The 27,126-nt window shown below is 42.8% G+C and overlaps 4 protein-coding genes and 3 pseudogenes across 7 annotated transcripts in view; all 7 read left to right on the forward strand.

Annotated features, from left to right (window-relative positions):
* Window positions 1–27,126, forward strand: part of LOC130531666 (protocadherin gamma-C3-like) — a 235,825-nt gene that overhangs the window by 57,956 nt on the left and 150,743 nt on the right. The gene's annotated exons all lie outside the window — the stretch shown is intronic.
* LOC130531695 (protocadherin gamma-A12-like) lies at window positions 2,078–4,627 on the forward strand. The gene is given in 4 exon segments (XM_057043812.1): window positions 2,078–2,601; window positions 2,604–3,065; window positions 3,068–3,547; window positions 3,550–4,627. Coding segments are annotated over 4 exon segments (2,412 nt in total). The 5' UTR covers window positions 2,078–2,180; the 3' UTR covers window positions 4,599–4,627.
* Window positions 6,432–8,778, forward strand: LOC130531873 (protocadherin gamma-A11-like). The gene is given in 4 exon segments (XM_057044048.1): window positions 6,432–6,921; window positions 6,924–7,962; window positions 7,964–8,449; window positions 8,745–8,778. Coding segments are annotated over 4 exon segments (1,860 nt in total). The 5' UTR covers window positions 6,432–6,620.
* Window positions 11,620–15,320, forward strand: LOC130531687 (protocadherin beta-15-like; annotated as a pseudogene).
* LOC130531874 (protocadherin beta-15-like) lies at window positions 16,375–19,020 on the forward strand. The gene has a single exon (XM_057044049.1). The coding sequence runs from the start codon at window positions 16,594–16,596 to the stop codon at window positions 19,018–19,020; it is 2,427 nt and encodes an 808-aa protein (XP_056900029.1). The 5' UTR covers window positions 16,375–16,593.
* LOC130531721 (protocadherin gamma-C3-like) lies at window positions 19,147–21,122 on the forward strand (annotated as a pseudogene).
* LOC130531704 (protocadherin gamma-A11-like) lies at window positions 24,299–27,049 on the forward strand (annotated as a pseudogene).

Here is a 27,126-nt window from a genome sequence, read left to right on the forward strand (position 1 = left end):
CAGCGCTTACAATTATGACGCCTACCTGACAACAGGGTCTAGAACCAGTGACTTTAAGTTTGTGACATCTTACAATGACAACACACTTCCTGCTGAGCAGACTCTGAGGAAAAGCCCCACTGACTTTGCTGATGTGTTTGGTCAGCTGGAGGAGTCTCCAGAGGTAGGCCACCAGCTCCATTTCATGTTTGATTAGAACTGATGTGTTATTAAGGACAATGTGCTCCAGCAGTTGTTTCTGTCTAATGGCAAAGTTATATTTCATTTATATAATTAGTGAAAATCTTTTTATGAACTTTTTGAGAGATGCATTCAATTCACAATCATCACTTAGCTAGAGGTATTTCAGTTTCACTCATATTTGTGTATGTGTGTGTGAGGTGTCTAGAAGATTTTTGCTACTTTGTTTTAAATTCTTGTTCATCAAAATATTCAGCCCTTGTTCGTGCAATTTGTAAATTAATATTTTCACTCTTATCAAAAGGAAGGTCACCTCAAAGCAGAAAGATGGCTTTTCTCAAACGTTCCCAACAAACTTCCTGCTTTCTCTGGGGAGAAACGATATTCTTGTTGCATAAAAGTGTTATTTGTCATCTATGTGGGTGTCAATCAGTTTGTCATTATTCTCTTTGAGAAGGTCCTCTCAGTGATGGGATTTAGTTTGGTTTGCATCAATGCTGAGCTGTTCAGTGACCTGTTTCCAGGTGATTTCTGATTAGAAATGCTTGTCAAGGCAGCGGGTGTTCCCTGGGCTGTGTGTGATTGTGGCATTTGTCCAAACCTTGTGAAGATGTAGCTCTCAGTTCTTCATTCAGTTCACTTCTCAGTTTTTCGTTCCTCATTTTCCTCTTTTTACTGATCTGAGATCAGTACATTTTGGAAATATGGAGTGGCAGGTGGCTTTGACCAGCTCAGCTCTGCTCTTTTCGTAGCAACTGCCAGTAAAACCCTCCTTCTCTACTACCCCCAATTTGGTGGAATAAGGGAGAGGACATTAGAATAGTGATCTGTGCAGCACTAAGGTGGCCAAATATATCACACGTGAGCCACTGAGAAGTTCTTAATGAGTGGAGGAAACAACAATGACCAATTCTCTCTGAACTTTGTGATCTAATGCCTGTGAACCAGACCCAGTCAACACTAATCATCTTCTTCAGATGAATTTTAATTTGCTTTTAGTCACTTCAAGACAGCCTGATTGAAGAACATGTCTCATGAATTGTCAGTAATTTAAATATGAGAGAATTTTGTTGTGAATTAAAAGTTTCAGGACCGACAAAAGTCATCAACTTTTAACAAGATGAGTAAACTAAAGGAAGCAGAACTCAATAAGTTGAGTGAGATACTGCAAACCATTACTTCAAATATTTTAAAATAATGGCTTTCATATATGTAAGAAAAGGAGAAACAATGTTCTCTCTGAATGTTTTAAATTACATACACCAAGTTCTGATGTCCAGAAAGATCAGTTTAATTTTGACTCGGCAAATGGAGAAAATTACGAGGTATCCTTTCTGTGATGGAGTGTTTGATGACGATGATTTTAATGTTAATTAAATATTTTCCATTTAAAATAATTAACAAGGTTTATGGATGAATCAATTCATCAATTTTCTTTTTTTACATAAAGAAAATCATTTTCATTCAAGGTAAACCTAACCTGCCATGTCTGCAACATGAAGAAATATAATTTTGTACTTCATCACATTTGTGTACCGTGAAATCACTCCCCATCTTCCTGTAATACTTGACTACATTTCTCCAATATTCTGTATTGAAACCCTTGATTCCATGAGCTACATGAGCTACATGAGCTCCATGAGCTACATGAGCTACATGAGCTGCCTCAGCCTGCTCGTCTGTCTTCGGCCGCTGTCCTTGGTGCTGAAAGTGCTCTCGACATTTGAATCACACCCGGGGTCTACCCAACTCAGTGAGACTCTGCGCTTCTATAAAATACCAGAAAAAGCTCTTCTTGACGCTTCAGTGTTGCCGACTGTAGTTGCAGTAATGAAAACAGACTCGTGGGGTCGCCATTTACTTGCAGATATGAGAAGATGTTTCTCCCACCCACAGTAAAGGCAGCTTTGTCATTGTTCCACCAGCGGAGGACTGTATTTTTCAGCTGTGGTGATCATCTACAATTCCTATTACGACGTTGTTGTTTTTTCAAAGAAATAATGGAAAGCAGGGGAAAATTACTTCTCGACCTTTTCCTCTGTTTTGCCGTCTTGGTGCGCAACAGCAGCGCGGACCTGAGCTATTCTGTCCCGGAGGAGATGAGGCCCGGATCTATTGTCGGGAATATCGCCAAGGATCTCGGACTGGAAGCAGGGAAATTGTTCATTCGTAAAGCTCGTATCGATACTGAGGATCAGCACTACTGTGATATTGACCTAAAGACGGGGAATTTCGTCATCCGGGAGAGGATTGACAGAGAGGAGCTGTGCGGGGAAAAGGCTTCGTGTGTGCTTAAATCTGAATTGGTTCTGGAGAGCCCGTTAGTGCACCGCATTTCACTGCTCATACAGGATGTAAACGACAATTCACCCGTTTTCCCAAAGGATGTAATAAAACTAGAAATAAGAGAATCGGCCGTTAAAGAGCTCGTTATTACCTCAATGAAGCTCATGACGCTGACATGGGAAAAAATTCGGTTCAACAATACAGTTTACAGAACAACGAGCATTTTGTATTATCTGTTAAAGAAGGAAGCGACGGATCGAAGAACGTCGAGTTAGTTTTGGACAAAGAACTGGATCGTGAAAAGGAGCAGAATGTAAATCTCGTGATGGTTGCTGTTGACGGTGGGAACCCACAAAGATCCGGAACCGCAACAATACAGATAACTGTACTAGATGCTAATGATAACGCCCCGGTCTTCGAGCAGGCCGTTTATAAAGCTGATCTACCGGAAAACGCAGCGCTTGGTACCGTCGTCCTCACAGTCAGCGCTTCTGATGCAGACGAGGGTGTCAATGGAGAAGTGACCTATGAGTTCAGTCGCATTTCAGACAAGGCTAAAAAGGTTTTTACACTCAACAGCAAAACGGGAGAGATTAAAGTCTCGGGGCCACTGATTTTGAGAGTAATCCTAATTATGAAATGCGCATCAACGCTAACGACGGTTTCGGACTTTCATCTGATTCTAAATTAATGATTAAAATCACTGATGTGAACGACAACGCGCCAGTAATACACGTTAAATCACTGACCGATCCAGTACCTGAGGACGTGTCCCCTGGTTCAGAGGTGGGCATCATCAACGTTCAGGACAGAGACTCAGAAAATAACAGACAGGTCCGCTGCTCCATTCAGCAAAACGTCCCTTTTAAGCTGGTTCCTTCTATTAAAAACTATTATTCTCTGGTGACCACAGGACAACTGGACCGTGAACTAGTGTCTGATTACAACATTACAATCAGGGCCACTGACGAGGGCTCTCCACCTCTGTCCTCCTCTAAAACGCTTCACTTGTCTGTAGCAGACATCAACGACAACCCCCCTGTGTTTGAGGAAGAGTCCTACAGCGCATATGTGAGTGAAAATACAGAGCCGGGTCCACTTTGTGTTCCGTTAGTGCTGGAGACCCCGACTGGAGACAAAACGGAACGGTGATTTATTCTCTGTTAGCCGCTGAGGTGAACGGTGCTCCGGTGTCCTCTTATGTGTCTGTTAATGGAGACACGGGGCTGATCCACGCTGTCAGGTCCTTTGATTATGAACAGCTGAGGAGTTTTAAAGTGCACGTGATGGCCAGAGACAACGGTTCTCCTCCTCTCAGCAGTAACGTGACCGTCAGTGTGTTCATATCAGACGTTAATGACAACTCTCCTCAAATACTGTATCCAGCCCCGGAGGGCAACTCCTTCATGACCGAGCTGGTCCCCAAAGCTGCACACGGAGGCTCTCTGGTGTCCAAAGTGATCGCTGTGGACGCCGACTCTGGACAGAACGCCTGGCTGTCCTACCATATAGTCAAATCCAGCGATCCGGGACTCTTCTCTATCGGTGTCCACAGTGGAGAGATCAGGACGCAGCGGGACATTTCTGAGTCTGACAGCATGAAACAGAACCTGATTGTGGCAGTGAAAGATAACGGACAGCCCTCTCTCTCTGCCACCTGCTCCATGTATTTACTCATTTCTGATAACTTGGCTGAGGTGCCAGAGCTGAAGGACATTTCTTATGATGAGAAGAATTCCAAACTGACCTCCTATCTGATCATCGCGCTGGTGTCTGTGTCCACCTTCTTCCTGACCTTCATCATCATCATCCTGGGTGTGAGGTTCTGTCGCAGGAGAAAGCCCAGAATGTTGTTTGACGGAGCAGTAACCATCCCCGGCGCTTATCTCCCTCCTAATTACGCCGATGTTGACGGCACAGGAACTTTACGCAGCGCTTACAATTATGACGCCTACCTGACAACAGGGTCTAGAACCAGTGACTTTAAGTTTGTGACATCTTACAATGACAACACACTTCCTGCTGAGCAGACTCTGAGGAAAAGCCCCACTGACTTTGCTGATGTGTTTGGAGAATCTGACAGTTCACCTGAGGTAGGAAGAACTTCCGTTGTAGTGAATTATATTTTGTAATCTTCAACATTTAAAGTCTTTGACTCAGCTTTAAACTCCATTATTCTGCTTCTGACTTAATGCTTTTTAATTTTTGTGTTTTTCTAACTTGGTTGGGAACTGACCAGATTTGACAGGAATATGTTGTCTTTTCTGTTTATTGTTGCATTTATTGAAACCTTTCTACAGTCTGTCTTTGGTGCAGAAGCTGACATCTTTGTCTCATCCTCTCAACCCTTGTTCTCTTTGCTGCTCTCAATAGTTCCTGAGACTGAATTTGTTTCTGCTGCATATTTAACATCTCAACAACTATTAATTATTTTGATAACTGGTTAAGCATGCTTGGTTGGAGTTGTAGGAGAGAGAAACTGCCTTCATTTGATTATTTTACGTATGAAGTTTAATTTTTTTTGTCCTGCTTTGTTGTCCTATGGTGAGTAGATTTATAAACACTCCTCAGCAAGTTGTGTTTCTGGTTGGAGCACAAACAGTCAGACTCAGCCTCATCAAGTAATTTAAGCATCATCTCTTGTAAATAATGTTAAGTTAACTAACTTTATTGGACATGTGAGACCTTTTCTGACACATAAACTTACTTTGTTACATATCATTTTCTCAGAAGTTCACATTGATTTGTGACACTCGATAATAGCAACACCACATTAAATACTTGCTGTGTTATTTATCATAGAAGAGCAATAATTATCTAAAGTTGAAGTGCCTCAAATATTTAACAAATCAGAGCTGTTCCAGATGTGGGCTCATTCTCTTCTTTCAGTTTTATTATTGAGATATGCTGGGTGCATTTCTACTTACAGCTGGAGCGCTGTTTATTTCTTAGGTTCAGTCTGACTCACAAAAGAGTCGGTGATCCTCTATTAAACCTCTATAGAATGGAAGTGTATTTTCCTCACAAAACACAAGTAGAGGCGAGAGAATGCCAACATTGTTTTTAACTTCTTAAGTGCTCATTGCTTCTGTATTTCAGTCATATTGTGTATTTGTTACAGGAGCTTGTTGTTCACGTTTCACCAGTAACGAAACATGTTCTCTGTGTATTTTCCTGCATTGTCTCTGTCCATGGTGCTCTTCTGCATTCATTTGCTTTGCTGAAGTTTGGGAGAGCTTCATGGACTTTTCACAGGTATTTTAAGCTTTTGTACACCATGATGTATCCATTTAATATTAAATAGGCTTCATGATTCTTTGGTTTCAATCATCATAGAGAAACAAACAGCTGTGGATTTTGGCGGGCAGAGATCTTCTTGATACAGGAGCTAAATGCTGTTTACAATTATGATGTAAACATGACAACAAGTTCTAGAAAAAAAACTGATCTGATTTTCTGAGACCCTCCAGAGTGACAGCAGACTTTCTGTTGAGAGAAGGTCCAGCAGACTTTGCTGATGTGTTTGGAGAGTCAAATCCATCTCTCCTGCTCTAGGAATACATTTTCCTTCACTTAACATTTTCTACTACTACATTGTTCCACCTTTTTATAAGAAGAATATTTTCCTTTTAAACTTGTGGGTTGTGTTTTCCGACTTACCTTTCAGGCTCAAGCTCATCAATATTGGCAGAATATCAATAATTAATGTCCTGACAAGCATGAACTTTGTAAAGTTTTATGTCTGGGAGTCTACATCATCTCATTATGGACCTACAGTTTACATGAACCAAGATATCTCTGTCTATGGCTAATAGTCACTGTTCATCTGTCTGCTATAATTATATATTTCTTCTCTCTATTTACTCTTGAATTTGTTGATAATTTGATTTTTTTGTTGTTGTTTATATGGATTTTAATATTTAAGCCTGTTATACCTCCACAATTACTCATGGTGTCAGTGTGGACCAGTAGACGAGGTCCCTCTCCAACCTTCCGTCATCAAATCTGCAAACAGAATCAGTTCTTGTGCAGCAGCTGACAGAAACAGTTCGCAGAGGATTGTAGCGAGGGGCCGTGTGATCTGGTCGCAATAGCTGCACGTCATTATTGCTGTTTTTAACCTGCTGAGCATTGTGGTGTTCGTCCCCGTAACGATGGATTTCCACGGATCTGCGCTGCGCCGCGTCCTTGCTTTTATTTTCCTTGTTCTCTCGTCCGTCAATGGAGACGTGAGCTACTCTGTACCCGAGGAGATGAAACGTGGATCGGCAATCGGGAATATCGCGAAGGATCTGGGACTTGATCTGGGCAGACTGTCCGCTCGGAAGGCCCGCATCGATACTGAGGATAACAGTGTAAAATACTGCGGTTTAAATCTGAATACCGGAGAGCTGATCGTACAAGAGAGGATCGACCGAGAAGCTCTTTGTGCGAAGAGGGCGTCGTGCGTCCTTAACAGGAACTGGTGCTGGAAAATCCTTTAGAGCTGCACCGGATCAGTATCCATGTTCAGGACATAAACGATAATTCACCGCAGTTTAAAGAGGAGTCAATTAAACTGGAAATAAGTGAATCAGCTGACAAAGGTGCTCGTTTTCTCTTGGATGAAGCGCACGACGCAGATATCGGACAAAATACTGTTCAAGGCTACACACTTCAACAGAATGACCACTTTAAATTAAATGTAAAAACTAAAACTAGTAATCGAAAATATTGTGAATTATTATTAGACAAAGAATTAGACAGAGAGGACCAAAAAGAAATGATGATGTTACTAACAGCCTTAGATGGAGGCTCTCCTCAGAGATCAGGTACTGTAGTCATACACGTCACTGTGCTGGATGCTAATGATAACGCCCCAGTGTTCAGTCAGGCCGTTTATAAAGCCAGTCTGCCTGAAAACTCTCCTCTAGACACTGTAGTGATGCAGGTTAGTGCCACTGATGCAGATGAAGGAGTGAATAGTGAAATTACCTATGGATTTGATCATGTTTCAGAAGAAAGACAACCGTTTTCATTAAATCATAAAACAGGAGAGGTTAGATTAGCCTCATCCATTGACTATGAAACAGAATCAACATATGAAATGCAAATAAGTGCGAAAGATGGTTTGGGACTGGGGTCTTATACTACTTTGATTATTGAGGTTACTGATGTAAATGATAATGCTCCAGTTATTCAGCTGAAGTCTCTGACCAATCCAGTACCTGAGGACGTGTCCCCTGGTTCAGAGGTGGGCATCATCAACGTTCAGGACAGAGACTCAGAAAATAACAGACAGGTCCGCTGCTCCATTCAGCAAAACGTCCCTTTTAAGCTGGTTCCTTCTATTCCTTCTATTAAAAACTATTATTCTCTGGTGACCACAGGACAACTGGACCGTGAACTAGTGTCTGATTACAACATTACAATCAGGGCCACTGACGAGGGCTCTCCACCTCTGTCCTCCTCTAAAACGCTTCACTTGTCTGTAGCAGACATCAACGACAACCCCCCTTGTGGAGGAAGAGTCCTACAGCGCATATGTGAGTGAAAATAACAGAGCCGGGTCCACTTTGTGTTCCGTTAGTGCTGGAGACCCCGACTGGAGACAAAACGGAACAGTGATTTATTCTCTGTTAGCCGCTGAGGTGAACGGTGCTCCGGTGTCCTCTTATGTGTCTGTTAATGGAGACACGGGGCTGATCCACGCTGTCAGTCAGTCCTTTGATTATGAACAGCTGAGGAGCTTTAAAGTGCACGTGATGGCCAGAGACAACGGTTCTCCTCCTCTCAGCAGCAACGTGACCGTCAGTGTGTTCATATCAGACGTTAATGACAACTCTCCTCAAATACTGTATCCAGCCCCGGAGGGCAACTCCTTCATGACCGAGCTGGTCCCCAAAGCTGCCACACAGGCTCTCTGGTGTCCAGTGATCGCTGTGGACCACAAACGCCGCTGTCCTCATATAGGAGAGTCTCTCTATCGGACTCTTCTCTATCGGTGTCCACAGTGGAGAGATCAGGACGCAGCGGGACTTTCTGAGTCTGACAGCATGAAACAGAACCTGATTGTGGCAGTGAAGATAACGGACAGCCTCTCTCTCTCGCTCACAATGCTCCAGATCTCTTGATCTCGGTGTTCCACTACATATCACTGTGTAGCTGGGTCCAGCTGAGAGACATTGAATTGAGTCTGACAGCAGTACACAAACCTGATTCTGCAGTGAAAGATAACAGGAAGCTCTGCCCTGCTCCATGTTTTTACGCATTATGACATATATGTTCTGACGGTGCAGGTATGACCAGAGCATGAAGTTCTACACAGTTTAACTTATGATGATGAGAAGAATTTACAACACTGACTTCTGATATCATCCGGAACGTCTGATTCTGTGTCCAACCTTCTGACACTGACGATTCATCTTGTGTGTTAGGTCGATGTCTCTACTGGAGATGACTCAGAGTTGTGCTTGAGAGGACGTTGAGGACGACCATCCCATGATCTTGTTCTTGTCGTGCTAAGTCTCATCTTCCTAGTCAGTACGTGATGTATGACGAACTTTACGCAAGCTTATTATCGCTTGTTTCGACGCCTACCTGACAACAGGGTCTAGAACCAGTGACTTTAAGTTTGTGACATCTTACAATGACAACACACTTCCTGCTGAGCAGACTCTGAGGAAAAGCCCCACTTGACTTGCTGATGTGTTTGGTCAGCTGGAGGAGTCTCCAGAGGTAGGCCACCAGCTCCATTTCATGTTTGATTAGAACTGATGTGTTATTAAGGACAATGTGCTCCAGCAGTTGTTTCTGTCTAATGGCAAAGTTATATTTTCATTTATATAATGAAGTGAAAATCTTTTTATGAACTTTTTGAGAGATGCATTGAATTCACAAATCATCACTTAGCTAGAGGTATTTCAGTTTCTCTCATATTTGTGTTTTCGTGTGTGTGTGTGTGTGTGTGTGAGGTTTTGTGTGTGAGGTGTCTAGAAGAGTTTTGCTACTGTGTTTTAAACTCTTGTTCCTCAAAAATTCAGCCCTTGTTCGTGAAATTTTTAAATTTTCAGTCTTATCAAAAGGAAGGTCACCTCAAAGCAGAAAGATGGCTTTTCTCATACGTTCCCAACAAACTTCCTGCTTCCTCTGTGGAGAAAAGATTTTCTTGTTGCATAAAAGTGTTATTTGTCATCTATGTGGGTGTCAATCAGTTTGTCATTATTCTCTTTGAGAAGGTCCTCTCAGTGATGGGATTTAGTTTGGTTTGCATCAATGCTGAGCTGTTCAGTGACCTGTTTCCAGGTGATTTCTGATTAGAAATGCTTGTCAAGGCAGCGGGTGTTCCCTGGGCTGTGTGTGATTGTGGGATTTGTCCAAACCTTGTGAAGATGTAGCTCTCAGTTCTTCATTCAGTTCCGGTCTCAGTTTTTTCGTTCCTCATTTTCCTCTTTTTTACTGATCTGAGATCAGTACATTTTGGAAATATGGAGTGGCAGGTGGCTTTGACCAGCTCAGCTCTGCTCTTTTCGTAGCAACTGCCAGTAAAATCCTCCTTCTCTACCTCCCCCAATTTGGTGGAATAAGGGAGAGGACATTAAAATAGTGATCTGTGCAGCACTAAGGTGGCCAAATCTATCACACGTGAGCCACTGAGAAGTTCTTAATGAGGTGGAGGAAACAACAATGACCAATTCTCTCTGAACTTTGTGATCTAATGCCTGTGAACCAGACCCAGTCAACACTAATCATCTTCTCATGGGGCAGCTGTATGCATCCTCTAACTCAGGCTTTCTGCAAAGAGTTGGGCCGCATGTTGAAGCAAACTGTTCTATTGTCCAGCTAAAGCAGAAATAGCTCAATAGTGGTGAACAGCCACAGCTGCCACCCGCCCTCGAGTGCATGCATGTGTACAATGTAGAAGAAGTCACTGACTTACCTGGAGGATCAGAGGATGATGACCAACCCTTCTCTACAGATCATCTCCAAATAATGTCATCATTTATGAACTGTTGTCATAGTGATGATCAGACATCAGTATATTCAGCAGGAGTTTGGGACCACCAGGAGCTTTAAAAAAGTAGGAATATTACATTTTATTTGTATAGCACATTCTAAAGCAAGTGGATATAACGTGTTGTTTAGAACATAACCATAAAATTGTGAAGGATGCCCAAATTAAATGATAAATACACAAGTTTGTTTATTCCTCTGTGATATTTAACTTTTACTGATGCAACGACAGGGGTCATGTGGGTTCTTGTTCACTTTCTGGAAGCTGAATTTTAGTTTGCTTTTAGTCACTTCAAGACAGCCTGATTGAAGAATATGTCCCATGAATTGACAGTAATTTAAATATGAGAGAGATTTGTTGTGAATTAAAAGTTTCAGGCCCGACAAAAGTCATCAATTTTTTAACAATATAAATGAACTGAGGGAAGCAAAATTGCACAAGTTGAGTGAGATGCTGGAAACCACGACTTAAAACATTCTAAAAAAAAAGCTCTTATACATGTATGAAAATGGGAAACATCTTTCTCCCTGAATGTTCTCAATAACAGAAACCAAGTTAAGATGTCCAGTAAAGATAAGTTTAATTTTGATTGGGCAAATGGAGAAAATTACAAGATATCCTTCACGTGCTGCAGTGTTTCATTCGATGACTTTGTGATGATTATACATTTTAAATAATTACTGAGGTTTATGGATGAATGAATTAATCAATTATTTTCATTTTTTTTAAATAGAGAAAATCAGCTTAATTTATGGGAATGTGGGACCCAGAATGCCTGGCATGTATAGGGACATAGACCCCCCATTCTCATATTTATTTATTTAATTTTGGTTATTTTGCATGTAATCCTGTTCAGTAGTTAAAAATAAATATTCATGTATGAGAGCATATGTAATGTTTTAGTGTGTTGCTGGTGGTTAAAATGAGTGAGGCTCACGCAGGCATTTTTGGGGCAGCTTAAGGGTCTTAAGAGGAAAAGAGAGCGCGCAGATTCTCGAAGAGACCGGGGTGAAGCATGAGACAGGACGGTAGGCTCCACGTTGTTTCCTGTGTTGACTGCTGGATTAAAGTTATAAAAAGAACCCACCCATGTACGCCTGGACAGTCAGTTATAGTATCCAAGTGTGCAACAAAAACCTGACCTGCCATGCCTGCACCAAGAAGAAATATAATTTCGTACTTCATTACATTTGTGTACCGTGTAATCACTCTCCATCTTCCTGTAATACTTGACTACATTTCTCCAATACTCTTGTATTGGAACCCTTGATTCCATGAGCTACATGAGCTCCATGAGCTACATCAGCTACATGAGCTACATCAGCTACATGAGCTACATGAGCTACATGAGCTGCCTCAGCCTGCTCGTCTGTCTTCGACCGCTGTCCTTGGTGCTGAAAATGCTCTCGACATTTGTATCACACCCGGGGGTCTACCCAACTCAGTGAGACTCTGCGCTTCTATAAAATACCAGAAAAAGCTCTTCTTGACGCTTCAGTGTTGCTGACTGTAGTTGCAGTATTGAAAACAGACTCGTGGGGTCGCCATTTACTAGCAGATATGAGAAGATGTTTCTCCACCCACAGTAAAGGCAGCTTTGTCATTGTTCCACCAGCGGAGGACTGTATTTTTCAGCTGTGGTGATCATCTACGAATTACGTTACGACGTTTATTCCAAAGAAATAATGGAAATCAGGAGAAAATTATTTCTAGACCTTTTTCCTCTGTTTTGCTGTCTTGGTGCGCAACAGCAGCGCGGACCTGAGCTATTCTGTCCCGGAGGAGATGAGGCCCGGATCTATTGTTGGGAATATCGCCAAGGATCTCGGACTGGAAGCAGGGAAATTGTTCATTCGTAAAGCTCGTATCGATACTGAGGATCAGCACTACTGTGATATTGACCTAAAGACGGGAATTTCGTCATCCGGGAGAGGATTGACAGAGAGGAGCTGTGCGGGGAAAAGGCTTCGTGTGTGCTTAAATCTGAATTGGTTCTGGAGAGCCCGTTAGAGGTGCACCGCATTTCACTGCTCATACAGGATGTAAACGACAATTCACCCGTTTTCCCAAAGGATGTAATAAAACTGGAAATAAGCGAATCGGCCTTTAAAGGAGCTCGTTATCGCGTTAATGATGCACATGACGCTGATATTGGACACAACGTTGTCAAAGATTATATTTTAGAAAAGAATAACCATTTTGTGTTGTCTGTTCGGGATGATGTGGAGGGTTCGAAGAACGTCGAGTTAGTTTTGGACAAAGAACTGGATCGTGAAAAGGAGCAGAATGTAAATCTTGTGATGGTTGCTGTTGACGGTGGAAACCCACAAAGATCCGGAACCGCAACAATACAGATAACTGTACTAGATGCTAATGATAACGCCCCGGTCTTCGAGCAGGCCGTTTATAAAGCTGATCTACCGGAAAACGCAGCGCTTGGTACCGTCGTCCTCACAGTCAGCGCTTCTGATGCAGACGAGGGTATCAATGGAGAAGTGACCTATGAGTTCAGTCGCATTTCAGACAAGGCTAAAAAGGTTTTTACACTCAACAGTAAAAACAGGAGAGATTAAAGTCTCGGGACCACTTGATTTTGAGAGTAATCCTAATTATGAAATGCGCATTGATGCTAAAGACGGTTTCGGACTTTCATCCGACTGCAAATTAATGATTAAAATCACAGACGTAAACGACAACGCGCCAGTAATACACGTTAAATCACTGACCGATCCAGTACCTGAGGACGTGTCCCCTGGTTCAGAGGTGGGCATCATCAACGTTCAGGACAGAGACTCAGAAAATAACAGACAGGTCCGCTGCTCCATTCAGCAAAACGTCCCTTTTAAGCTGGTTCCTTCCATTAAAAACTATTATTCTCTGGTGACCACAGGACAACTGGACCGAGAACTAGTGTCTGATGATACAACATTACAATCAGTGCCACTGACGAGGGCTCTCCACCTCTGTCCTCCTCTAAAACGCTTCACTTGTCTGTAGCAGACATCAACGACACCCCCCCCCCTGTGTTTGAGGAAGAGTCCTACAGCGCATATGTGAGTGAAAATAACAGAGCCGGGTCCACTTTGTGTTCCGTTAGTGCTGGAGACCCCGACTGGAGACAAAACGGAACCGTGATTTATTCTCTGTTAGCCGCTGAGGTGAACGGTGCTCCGGTGTCCTCTTATGTGTCTGTTAATGGAGACACGGGGCTGATCCACGCTGTCAGGTCCTTTGATTATGAACAGCTGAGGAGCTTTAAAGTGCACGTGATGGCCAGAGACAACGAGACAACGGTTCTCCTCCTCTCAGCAGTAACGTGACCGTCAGTGTGTTCATATCAGACGTTAATGACAACTCTCCTCAAATACTGTATCCAGCCCCGGAGGGCAACTCCTTCATGACCGAGCTGGTCCCCAAAGCTGCACACGGAGGCTCTCTGGTGTCCAAAGTGATCGCTGTGGACGCCGACTCTGGACAGAACGCCTGGCTGTCCTACCATATAGTCAAATCCAGCGATCCGGGACTCTTCTCTATCGGTGTCCACAGTGGAGAGATCAGGACGCAGCGGGACATTTCTGAGTCTGACAGCATGAAACAGAACCTGATTGTGGCAGTGAAAGATAACGGACAGCCCTCTCTCTCTGCCACCTGCTCCATGTATTTACTCATTTCTGATAACTTGGCTGAGGTGCCAGAGCTGAAGGACATTTCTTATGATGAGAAGAATTCCAAACTGACCTCTTATCTGATCATCGCGCTGGTGTCTGTGTCCACCTTCTTCCTGACCTTCATCATCATCATCCTGGGTGTGAGGTTCTGTCGCAGGAGAAAGCCCAGAACCAGAATGTTGTTTGACGGAGCAGTAACCATCCCCGGCGCTTATCTCCCTCCTAATTACGCTGATGTTGACGGCACAGGAACTTTACGCAGCGCTTACAATTATGACGCCTACCTGACAACAGGGTCTAGAACCAGTGACTTTAAGTTTGTGACATCTTACAATGACAACACACTTCCTGCTGAGCAGACTCTGAGGAAAAGCCCCACTGACTTTGCTGATGTGTTTGGAGAATCTGACAGTTCACCTGAGGTAGGAAGAACTTCCGCTGTAGTCAATTATATTTTGTAATCTTCAACATTCAAAGTCTTAGACTCAGCTTTAAACTCGGGTTTTCTGCTTTTAAGAAATTGTTATTTTAATTTGTGTTTTTCTTATCTTGGTTGGGAACTGACCAGATTTGACAGGAATATGTTGTCTTTTCTGTTTATTGTTGCATTTATTGAAACCTTTTCTACAGTCTGTCTTTGGTGCAGAAGCTGACATCTTTGTCTCATCCTCTCAACCCTTGTCCTCTTTGCTGCTCTCAATAGTTCCTGAGACTGAATTTGTTTCTGCTACATATTTAACATCTCAACAACTATTTATTATTTTGATAACTGGTTAAGCATGGTTAGTTTGGGGTGTTGTAGAAAGCTGCCTTCATTTGATTATTTTACATATGAAGTTTAATATTTTTTTGTCCTGCTTTGTTGTCTTATGGTGAGTAGATTTATAAACACTCCTCAGCTAGTTGTGTTTCTGGTTGGAGCACAAACAGTCAGACTCAGCCTCATCAAGTAATTTAAACATCATCTCTTGTAAATAATGTTAAGTTAACTAACTTTATTGGACATGTGAGACCTTTTCTGACACATAAACTTACTTTGTTACATATAATCTTCTCAGAAGTTCACATTGATTTGTGACACTCGATAATAGCAACACCACATTAAATACTTGCTGTGTTATTTATCATAGAAGAGAAATAATTGTCTAAAGTTGAAGTGCCTCAAATATTAAACAAATCAGAGCTGTTCCAGATGTGGGCTCATTCTCTTCTTTCAGTTTTATTGAGATATGCTGGGTGCATTTCTACTTTACAGCTGGAGCGCTGTTTATTTCTTAGGTTCAGTCTGACTCACAAAAGAGTCGGTGATCCTCTATTAAACCTCTAGAATGGAAGTGTATTTTCCTCACAAAGCACAAGTAGAGGCGAGAGAATGCCAACATTGCTTTTAACTTCTTACGTCCTCATTGCTTCTGTATTTCAGTCATATTGTGTATTTTGTTACAGGAGCTTGTTGTTCACGTTTCACCAGTGAAACATGTTCTCTGTGTAGTTTCCTGCATTGTCTCTGTCCATGGTGCTCTTCTGCATTCATTTGCTTTGCTGAAGTTTGGGAGAGCTTCATGGACTTTTCACAGGTATTTTAAGCTTTTGTACACCAGGATGTCTCCATTTAATATTAAATAGGCTTCATGATTCTTTGGTTTCAATCATCATAGAGAAACAAACAGCTGTGGATTTTGGCGGGCAGAGATCTTCATGATACAGGAGCTAAATGCTGTTTACAATTATGATGTAAACATGACAACAAGTTCTAGAAAAAAACTGATCTGATGTTTTTGAGACCCTCCAGAGTAACAGCAGACTTTCTGTTGAGAGAAGGTCCAGCAGACTTTGCTGATGTGTTTGGAGAGTCAAATCCATCTCCTGCTCTAGGAATACATTTTCCTTCACTTCACATTTTCTACTACATTGTTCCACCTTTTATGAAGAAAAATATTTTCTTTTAAACTTGTGGGTTGTGTTTATCCGACTTACCTTTCAGGCTCAGCCATCAATTGGCAGAATATCAATAATTAATGTCATCCTACAAGCATGAACTGTGTAAAGTTTTATGTCTGGGAGTCTACATCATCTCATTATGGACCTACAGTTTACATGAACCAGATATCTCTGTCTATGGCTAATAGTCACTGTTTATCTGTCTGCTATAATTATAATTATTCTCTCTATTTACTCTTGAATTTGTTGATAATTTATCATTGTTGTTTCACTGGATTTTTAATATTTAAATGGTGCCTGTTATACCTCCACAATTACTGATGGTGTCAGTGTGGACCAGTAGACGAGGTCCCTCTCCAACCTTCCGTCATCAAATCTGCAAACAGAATCAGTTCTTGTGCAGCAGCTGACAGAAACAGTTCGCAGAGGATTGTAGCGAGGGACCGTGTGATCTGGTCGCAATAGCTGCACGTCATTATTGGTGTTTTTAACCTGCTGAGCATTGTGGTGTTCGTCCCCGTAACGATGGATTTCCACGGATCTGCGCTGCGCAGCGTTCTTGCTTTTATTTTCCTTGTTCTCTCGCGCGTCAATGGAGACGTGAGCTACTCTGTACCCGAGGAGATGAAACGTGGATCGGCAATCGGGAATATCGCGAAGGATCTGGGACTTGATCTGGGCAGACTGTCCGCTCGGAAGGCCCGCATCGATACTGAGGATAACAGTGTAAAATACTGCGGTTTAAATCTGAATACCGGAGAGCTGATCGTACAAGAGAGGATCGACCGAGAAGCTCTTTGTGCCAAGAGGGCGTCGTGCGTCCTTAAACAGGAACTGGTGCTGGAAAATCCTTTAGAGCTGCATCGGATCAGTATCCATGTTCAGGACATAAACGATAATTCACCGCAGTTTAAAGAGGAGTCAATTAAACTGGAAATCAGGGAATCAGCTGTCAAAGGTGCTCGTTTTCTCTTGGATGAAGCGCACGACGCAGATATCGGACAAAATACTGTTCAAGGCTACACACTTCAACAGAATGACCACTTTAAATTAAATATTAAAACGAAAGCAGATGCGCGAAAATATTGTGAATTATTATTAGACAAAGAATTAGACAGAGAGGACCAAAAAGAAATGATGATGTTACTAACAGCCTTAGACGGAGGCTCTCCTCAGAGATCAGGTACTGTAGTCATACACGTCACTGTGCTGGATGCTAATGATAACGCCCCAGTGTTCAGTCAGGCCGTTTATAAAGCCAGTCTGCCTGAAAACTCTCCTCTAGACACTGTAGTGATGCAGGTTAGTGCTACTGATGCAGATGAAGGAGTGAATAGTGAAATTACCTATGGATTTAATCTTGTTTCAGAAGAAAGACAACCATTTTCATTAAATCTTAAAACAGGAGAGGTTAGATTAGCCTCATCCATTGACTACGAACGAGAATCAACGTATGAATTGCAAATAAGTGCGAAAGATGGTTTGGGACTGGGGTCTTATGCTACTTTGATTATTGAGGTTACTGATGTAAATGATAATGCTCCAGTTATTCAGCTGAAATCTCTGACCAATCCAGTGCCTGAGGACGTGTCCCCTGGTTCAGAGGTGGGCATCATCAACGTTCAGGACAGAGACTCAGAAAACAACAGACAGGTCCGCTGCTCCATTCAGCAAAACGTCCCTTTTAAGCTGGTTCCTTCTATTAAAAACTATTATTCTCTGGTGACCACAGGACAACTGGACCGTGAACTAGTGTCTGATTACAACATTACAATCAGTGCCACTGACGAGGGCTCTCCACCTCTGTCCTCCTCTAAAACGCTTCACTTGTCTGTAGCAGACATCAACGACAACCCCCCTGTGTTTGAGGAAGAGTCCTACAGCGCATATGTGAGTGAAAATAACAGAGCCGGGTCCACTTTGTGTTCCGTTAGTGCTGGAGACCCCGACTGGAGACAAAACGGTACCGTGATTTATTCTCTGTTAGCCGCTGAGGTGAACGGTGCTCCGGTGTCCTCTTATGTGTCTGTTAATGGAGACACGGGGCTGATTCACGCTGTCAGGTCCTTTGATTATGAACAGCTGAGGAGCTTTAAAGTGCACGTGATGGCCAGAGACAACGGTTCTCCTCCTCTCAGCAGCAACGTGACCGTCAGTGTGTTCATATCAGACGTTAATGACAACTCTCCTCAAATACTGTATCCAGCCCCGGAGGGCAACTCCTTCATGACCGAGCTGGTCCCCAAAGCTGCACACGGAGGCTCTCTGGTGTCCAAAGTGATCGCTGTGGACGCCGACTCTGGACAGAACGCCTGGCTGTCCTACCATATAGTCAAATCCAGCGATCCGGGACTCTTCTCTATCGGTGTCCACAGTGGAGAGATCAGGACGCAGCGGGACATTTCTGAGTCTGACAGCATGAAACAGAACCTGATTGTGGCAGTGAAAGATAACGGACAGCCCTCTCTCTCTGCCACCTGCTCCATGTATTTACTCATTTCTGATAACTTGGCTGAGGTGCCAGAGCTGAAGGACATTTCTTATGATGAGAAGAATTCCAAACTGACCTCTTATCTGATCATCGCGCTGGTGTCTGTGTCCACCTTCTTCCTGACCTTCATCATCATCATCCTGGGTGTGAGGTTCTGTCGCAGGAGAAAGCCCAGAATGTTGTTTGACGGAGCAGTAACCATCCCCGGCGCTTATCTCCCTCCTAATTACGCCGATGTTGACGGCACAGGAACTTTACGCAGCGCTTACAATTATGACGCCTACCTGACAACAGGGTCTAGAACCAGTGACTTTAAGTTTGTGACATCTTACAATGACAACACACTTCCTGCTGAGCAGACTCTGAGGAAAAGCCCCACTGACTTTGCTGATGTGTTTGGAGAATCTGACAGTTCACCTGAGGTAGGAAGAACTTCCGCTGTAGTCAGTTATATTTTGTAATCTTCAACATTTAAAGTCTTTGACTCGACTTTAAACTCCATTATTCTGCTTCTGACTTAATGCTTTTTTAATTTTTGTGTTTTTCTTAACTTGGTGGGAACTGACCAGATTTGACAGGAAATGTTGTCTGTTCTGTTTATTGTTGCATTTATTGAAACCTTTTCTCCAGTCTGTCTTTGGTGCAGAAGCTGACATCTTTGTCTCATCCTCTCAACCCTTGTTCTCTTTGCTGCTCTCAATAGTTCCTGAAACTGAATTTGTTTCTGCTGCATTGTTATCAAGCAAAATAAGCCATCTTTTATCAACTAAATACCATAAAGTATGAACCACATTCAGTGCAAAAGTTATAAAGACTTTTTAAATTCTATCGCCTAGTTCATATTTTGTGTTTTGTAATTTTATCTTAAACATTTCTATACAGTTTTTAATGGCATTTCTGTACTGCCAGTTCCTCATTTATGAATACGAAGAGTTATTTTTCTGTTCATATTAACTAGTTTTAATTTGCCTGTTTTGTTTGAGGAATTCTGGTTCTTCAGTACAATTGATCACTGCTTAACTGTACACGTTTTGGCTTCTTTTAAAAACCGAGGACCTAAAAATATGCAATAGTGTTGAGACAACATTTAAGTCAACACTGTATACAAGGTTGTTAAATTAAGTGGTGAAATGTCTGATTTACTGCTGAGTGCTGAGGCGTGCTGATGCTGAGAATTTTGGCAGATTGAAAGTTCTATTACATATTTTTGTGGCTCATTTAGCTTGTTAATTGCAATTTGTCCTCCCCAATATAACCCTAGACTATGTTGCATGCATTTCAGTTTTAAGGTTGTAAGAAAGGCAGAGTGGTGATAACAAGTTCTGACAAGAGCGGTTCTTGTATGGGATGGTGTGGACCAGTTTTCTGTTGCTGAAATAGATGTGATTTATTGCTTATAGAGGTGTAGTGGGTTGCATTGTCACGTCAAACAAAATAAAAAAACAGTTTCAAGTTATATTTTGGTAAAGCATGTCATTTTTGAACTTTACTCACGGTGTCGCCATACACCAGCCTGAACCTGCTTAAATTCTTCTGTCTATTGTGCTACCGGTCCTGGACGCCCATCGCGTCTCCTGAAAACCGGAGAAAACACACTGGATTGCGTTTTCCGTTTCAGCCGTGGGATTTAAATGCTTGCTTCTTCTGTTCTGTGACTATATTGACAGTTGAGGCATGACAATGGATTCCAAGTTGATCGATCTTCAGATTCGCCGTTTCGTTTTCTTCCTACTGTGGTTTCATGCCGCCTATGGAGATCTGAGCTACTCGTTCGCAGAGGAGCTGAAACCAGGATCCGTTGTTGGAAATCTAGCCAAGGATCTCGGAATGGAGACGGGTGCTCTGGCCAGTAGAAGAGCCCAGCACTCGACGAGACGGCGGTACTAAACGTTACTGTGACATAAATGTGAAGAACGGAGAGCTGATTGTTGCGGACAGGATCGACCGAGAGGGGCTTTGTGGAGAAAAGGCTTCGTGCGTCCTGAAACACGAGCTGGTGCTGGAGAATCCTCTGGAGCTCCATCGCGTTTCTCTGCACATTCAAGATATTAATGATAATTCACCGCAATTTAAGGAAGACGTGATCAATATAGAAATAAGGGAGTCGGCAGACAGGGGAGCTCGTTTCGTGATCGAAGAGGCGCACGATGCTGATATCGGACAGAATTCGGTTCAGCAGTACAATCTTCAGAAAAATGATAATTTTATATTGGCTGCGAATAGAAACACAATAGAGCTCGTGTTGGATAAAGAGCTCGATCGTGAAAAACAGCATGAGCTTAATTTGCAGCTGACAGCTTTAGATGGAGGCTCTCCTCAGAGATCAGGTACTGTAGTCATACACGTCACTGTGCTGGATGCTAATGATAACGCCCCAGTGTTCAGTCAGGCCGTTATAAAGCCAGTCTGCCTGAAAACTCTCCTCTAGACACTGTAGTGATGCAGGTTAGTGCTACTGATGCAGATGAGGGAGTGAATGGAGATGTGACTTATGAATTTGGACATGTTTCAGAGGATGTGAAGAACGTTTTCTCTATTGATAAAAAATCAGGTCAGATTAAAGTGATCAGTGTTATTGACTATGAATCTGAGTCGTCGTATGAGATACGTGTGAAAGCAAAAGATGGATTAGGTCTGTCATCGTACGCCAAAGTCATAATATCTGTTACTGATGTGAATGACAACGCTCCAGTTATCAATATAAAATCTCTGACCAATCCAGTGCCTGAGGACGTGTCCCCTGGTTCAGAGGTGGGCATCATCAACGTTCAGGACAGAGACTCAGAAAATAACAGACAGGTCCGATGCTCCATTCAGCAAAACGTCCCTTTTAAGCTGGTTCCTTCTATTAAAAACTATTATTCTCTGGTGACCACAGGACAACTGGACCGTGAACTAGTGTCTGATTACAACATTACAATCAGTGCCACTGACGAGGGCTCTCCACCTCTGTCCTCCTCTAAAACGCTTCACTTGTCTGTAGCAGACATCAACGACAACCCCCCTGTGTTTGAGGAAGAGTCCTACAGCGCATATGTGAGTGAAAATAACAGAGCCGGGTCCACTTTGTGTTCCGTTAGTGCTGGAGACCCCGACTGGAGACAAAACGGTACCGTGATTTATTCTCTGTTAGCCGCTGAGGTGAACGGTGCTCCGGTGTCCTCTTATGTGTCTGTTAATGGAGACACGGGGCTGATCCACGCTGTCAGGTCCTTTGATTATGAACAGCTGAGGAGCTTTAAAGTGCACGTGATGGCCAGAGACAACGGTTCTCCTCCTCTCAGCAGTAACGTGACCGTCAGTGTGTTCATATCAGACGTTAATGACAACTCTCCTCAAATACTGTATCCAGCCCCGGAGGGCAACTCCTTCATGACCGAGCTGGTCCCCAAAGCTGCACACGGAGGCTCTCTGGTGTCCAAAGTGATCGCTGTGGACGCCGACTCTGGACAGAACGCCTGGCTGTCCTACCACATAGTCAAATCCAGCGATCCGGGACTCTTCTCTATCGGTGTCCACAGTGGAGAGATCAGGACGCAGCGGGACATTTCTGAGTCTGACAGCATGAAACAGAACCTGATTGTGGCAGTGAAAGATAACGGACAGCCCTCTCTCTCTGCCACCTGCTCCATGTATTTACTCATTTCTGATAACTTGGCTGAGGTGCCAGAGCTGAAGGACATTTCTTATGATGAGAAGAATTCCAAACTGACCTCTTATCTGATCATCGCGCTGGTGTCTGTGTCCACCTTCTTCCTGACCTTCATCATCATCATCCTGGGTGTGAGGTTCTGTCGCAGGAGAAAGCCCAGAATGTTGTTTGACGGAGCAGTAACCATCCCCGGCGCTTATCTCCCTCCTAATTACGCCGATGTTGACGGCACAGGAACTTTACGCAGCGCTTACAATTATGACGCCTACCTGACAACAGGGTCTAGAACCAGTGACTTTAAGTTTGTGACATCTTACAATGACAACACACTTCCTGCTGAGCAGACTCTGAGGAAAAGCCCCACTGACTTTGCTGATGTGTTTGGAGAATCTGACAGTTCACCTGAGGTAGGAAGAACTTCCGCTGTAGTCAATTATATTTTGTAATCTTCAACATTAAAGTCTTTGACTCAGCTTTAAACTCCATTATTCTGCTTCTGACTTAATGCTTTTTTAATTTTTGTGTTTTTCTTAACTTGGTTGGGAACTGACCAGATTTGACAGGAATATGTTGTCTTTTCTGTTATATTGTTGCATTTATTGAAACCTTTTCTACAGTCTGTCTTTGGTGCAGAAGCTGACATCTTTGTCTCATCCTCTCAACCCTTGTTCTCTTTGCTGCTCTCAATAGTTCCTGATACTGAATTTGTTTCTGCTGCATATTTACATCTCAACAACTATTTATTATTTTGATAACTGGTTAAGCATGGTTAGTTTGGGGTGTTGTAGAAAGCTTCCTTCATTTGATTATTTTACATATGAAGATGAGTATCTTTTTGTCCTGCTTTGTTGTCTTATGGTGAGTAGATTTATAAACACTCCTCAGCTAGTTGTGTTTCTGGTTGGAGCACAAACAGTCAGACTCAGCCTCATCAAGTAATTTAAAATCATCTCTTGTCAATAATGTTAAGTTAACTAACTTTATTGGACATGTGAGACCTTTTCTGACACATAAACTCACTTTTTTACATATAATTTTCTCAGAAGTTCACATTGATTTGTGACACTTGATAATAGCAACACACATTCAATTATCTTATACTTGCTGTGTTATTTATCATAGAAGAGAAATAATTATCTAAAGTTGAAGTGCCTCAAATATTAAACAAATCAGAGCTGTTCCAGATGTGGGCTCATTCTCTTCTTTCAGTTTTATTGAGATATGCTGGGTGCATTTCTACTTTACAGCTGGAGCGCTGTTTATTTCTTAGGTTCAGTCTGACTCACAAAAGAGTTGGTGATCCTATATTAAACCTCTAGAATGGAAGTGTATTTTCCTCACAAAGCACAAGTAGAGGCGAGAGAATGCCAACATTTTTTTTAACTTCTTAAGTGCTCATTGCTTCTGTATTTCAGTCATATTGTGTATTTTGTTACAGGAGCTTGTTGTTCACGTTTCACCAGTGAAACATGTTCTCTGTGTAGTTTCCTGCATTGTCTCTGTCCATGGTGCTCTTCTGCATTCATTTGCTTTGCTGAAGTTTGGGAGAGCTTCATGGACTTTTCACGGGTATTTTAAGCTTTGTACACCAGGATGTCTCCATTTAATATTAAATAGGCTTCATGATTCTTTGGTTTCAATCATCATAGAGATACAAACAGCTGTGGATTTTGCCGGGCAGAGATCTTCTGATACAGGAGCTAAATGCTGTTTACAATTGTGATGTAAACATGACAACAAGTTTTAGTTGATCTGATGTTTTTGAGAGCCTCCAGAGTGACAGCAGACTTTCTGTTGAGAGAAGGTCCAGCAGACTTTGCTGATGTGTTTGGAGAGTCAAATCCATCTCCTGCTGTAGGAATACATTTTCCTTCACTTAACATTTTCTACTACATTGTTCCACCTTTTTAAAAGAAGAATATTCTTCTTTTATACTGGTGGTTTGTCTTTATCTCACTTTTAAGTCTCGACCTTAATTGGCAGAATATCAATAATTAATGTCATCAAAAAGCATTGAACTGTGTACAGTGATATGTCTGGGAGTCTACATCGTCTCATTATGGACCTACAGTTTACATGAACCAGATATCTCTGTCTATGGCTAATAGTCACTGTTCATCTGTCTGCTATAATTATAATTTCTTCTCTCTATTTACTCTTGAATTTGTTGATAATTTACCATTGTTGTTTCACTGGATTTTTAATATTTAAATGGTGCCTGTTATACCTCCACAATTACTGATGGTGTCAGTGTGGACCAGTAGACGAGGTCCCTCTCCAACCTTCCGTCATCAAATCTGCAAACAGAATCAGTTCTTGTGCAGCAGCTGACAGAAACAGTTCGCAAAGGATTGTAGCGAGGGACCGTGTGATCTGGTCGCAATAGCTGCACGTCATTATTGGTGTTTTTAACCTGCTGAGCATTGTGGTGTTCGTCCCCATAACGATGGATTTCCACGGATCTGCGCTGCGCCGCGTCCTTGCTTTTATTTTCCTTGTTCTCTCGCCCGTCAATGGAGACGTGAGCTACTCTGTACCCGAGGAGATGAAACGTGGATCGGCAATCGGGAATATCGCGAAGGATCTGGGACTTGATCTGGGCAGACTGTCCGCTCGGAAGGCCCGCATCGATACTGAGGATAACAGTGTAAAATACTGCGGTTTAAATCTGAATACCGGAGAGCTGATCGTACAAGAGAGGATCGACCGAGAAGCTCTTTGTGCGAAGAGGGCGTCGTGCGTCCTTAAACAGGAACTGGTGCTGGAAAATCCTTTAGAGCTGCATCGGATCAGTATCCATGTTCAGGACATAAACGATAATTCACCGCAGTTTAAAGAGGAGTCAATTAAACTGGAAATCAGTGAATCCGCTGTCAAAGGTGCTCGTTTTCTCCTTGGAGAGGCCCACGACGCAGATATCGGACAAAATACTGTTCAAGGCTACACACTTCAACAGAATGACCACTTTAAATTAAATGTAAACACTAAACTAGTAATCGAAAATATTGTGAATTATTATTAGACAAAGAATTAGACAGAGAGGACCAAAAAGAAATGATGATGTTACTAACAGCCTTAGATGGAGGCTCTCCTCAGAGATCAGGTACTGTAGTCATACACGTCACTGTGCTGGATGCTAATGATAACGCCCCAGTGTTCAGTCAGGCCGTTTATAAAGCCAGTCTGCCTGAAAACTCTCCTCTAGACACTGTAGTGATGCAGGTTAGTGCCACTGATGCAGATGAAGGAGTGAATAGTGAAATTACTATGGTTTGATCATGTTTCAGATGAAGATGATGATGTATTTTTATTGGATTCAAAAACAGGAGAGGTGAGAGTAAATGGAGCAATTGATTATGAGAAAGTGTCGTCATATGAAATGCAAATGAGTGCAAAAGATGGTCTGGGATTAGTTGCATATGCAACATTAATGATTGAGGTTACTGATGTAAATGATAATGCTCCAGTTATTCAGCTGAAGTCTCTGACCAATCCAGTACCTGAGGACGTGTCCCCTGGTTCAGAGGTGGGCATCATCAACGTTCAGGACAGAGACTCAGAAAATAACAGACAGGTCCGCTGCTCCATTCAGCAAAACGTCCCTTTTAAGCTGGTTCCTTCTATTAAAAACTATTATTCTCTGGTGACCACAGGACAACTGGACCGTGAACTAGTGTCTGATTACAACATTACAATCAGTGCCACTGACGAGGGCTCTCCACCTCTGTCCTCCTCTAAAACGCTTCACTTGTCTGTAGCAGACATCAACGACAACCCCCCTGTGTTTGAGGAAGAGTCCTACAGCGCATATGTGAGTGAAAATAACAGAGCCGGGTCCACTTTGTGTTCCGTTAGTGCTGGAGACCCCGACTGGAGACAAAACGGAACAGTGATTTATTCTCTGTTAGCCGCTGAGGTGAACGTTGCTCCGGTGTCCTCTTATGTGTCTGTTAATGGAGACACGGGGCTGATCCACGCTGTCAGGTCCTTTGATTATGAACAGCTGAGGAGCTTTAAAGTGCACGTGATGGCCAGAGACAACGGTTCTCCTCCTCTCAGCAGTAACGTGACCGTCAGTGTGTTCATATCAGACGTTAATGACAACTCTCCTCAAATACTGTATCCAGCCCCGGAGGGCAACTCCTTCATGACCGAGCTGGTCCCCAAAGCTGCACACGGAGGCTCTCTGGTGTCCAAAGTGATCGCTGTGGACGCCGACTCTGGACAGAACGCCTGGCTGTCCTACCATATAGTCAAATCCAGCGATCCGGGACTCTTCTCTATCGGTGTCACAGTGGAGAGATCAGGACGCAGCGGGACATTTCTGAGTCTGACAGCATGAAACAGAACCTGATTGTGGCAGTGAAAGATAACGGACAGCCCTCTCTCTCTGCCACCTGCTCCATGTATTTACTCATTTCTGATAACTTGGCTGAGGTGTCAGAGCTGAAGGACATTTCTTATGATGAGAAGAATTCCAAACTGACCTCTTATCTGATCATCGCGCTGGTGTCTGTGTCCACCTTCTTCCTGACCTTCATCATCATCATCCTGGGTGTGAGGTTCTGTCGCAGGAGAAAGCCCAGAATGTTGTTTGACGGAGCAGTAACCATCCCCGGCGCTTATCTCCCTCCTAATTACGCGATGTTGACGGCACAGGAACTTTACGCAGCGCTTACAATTATGACGCCTACCTGACAACAGGGTCTAGAACCAGTGACTTTAAGTTTGTGACATCTTACAATGACAACACACTTCCTGCTGAGCAGACTCTGAGGAAAAGCCCCACTGACTTTGCTGATGTGTTTGGGGAATCCGAATCTTGTTCTGAGGTATGATTTTCTTCACAAGTATTCTCAAAAATACTACACTGTAGAATTTAATACATTATTTACATGTGTCCCATTTTTGCACC

This window comes from Takifugu flavidus, chromosome 9 (assembly GCF_003711565.1).
Source record: "Takifugu flavidus isolate HTHZ2018 chromosome 9, ASM371156v2, whole genome shotgun sequence".
Classification (NCBI taxonomy): domain Eukaryota; kingdom Metazoa; phylum Chordata; class Actinopteri; order Tetraodontiformes; family Tetraodontidae; genus Takifugu; species Takifugu flavidus.

Excerpts from the sequence above, each read along its gene's own strand:
- LOC130531874 (XM_057044049.1), top strand. The coding sequence starts at position 16,594 with ATGGATTTCCACGGATCTGCGCTGCGCAGCGTTCTTGCTTTTATTTTC.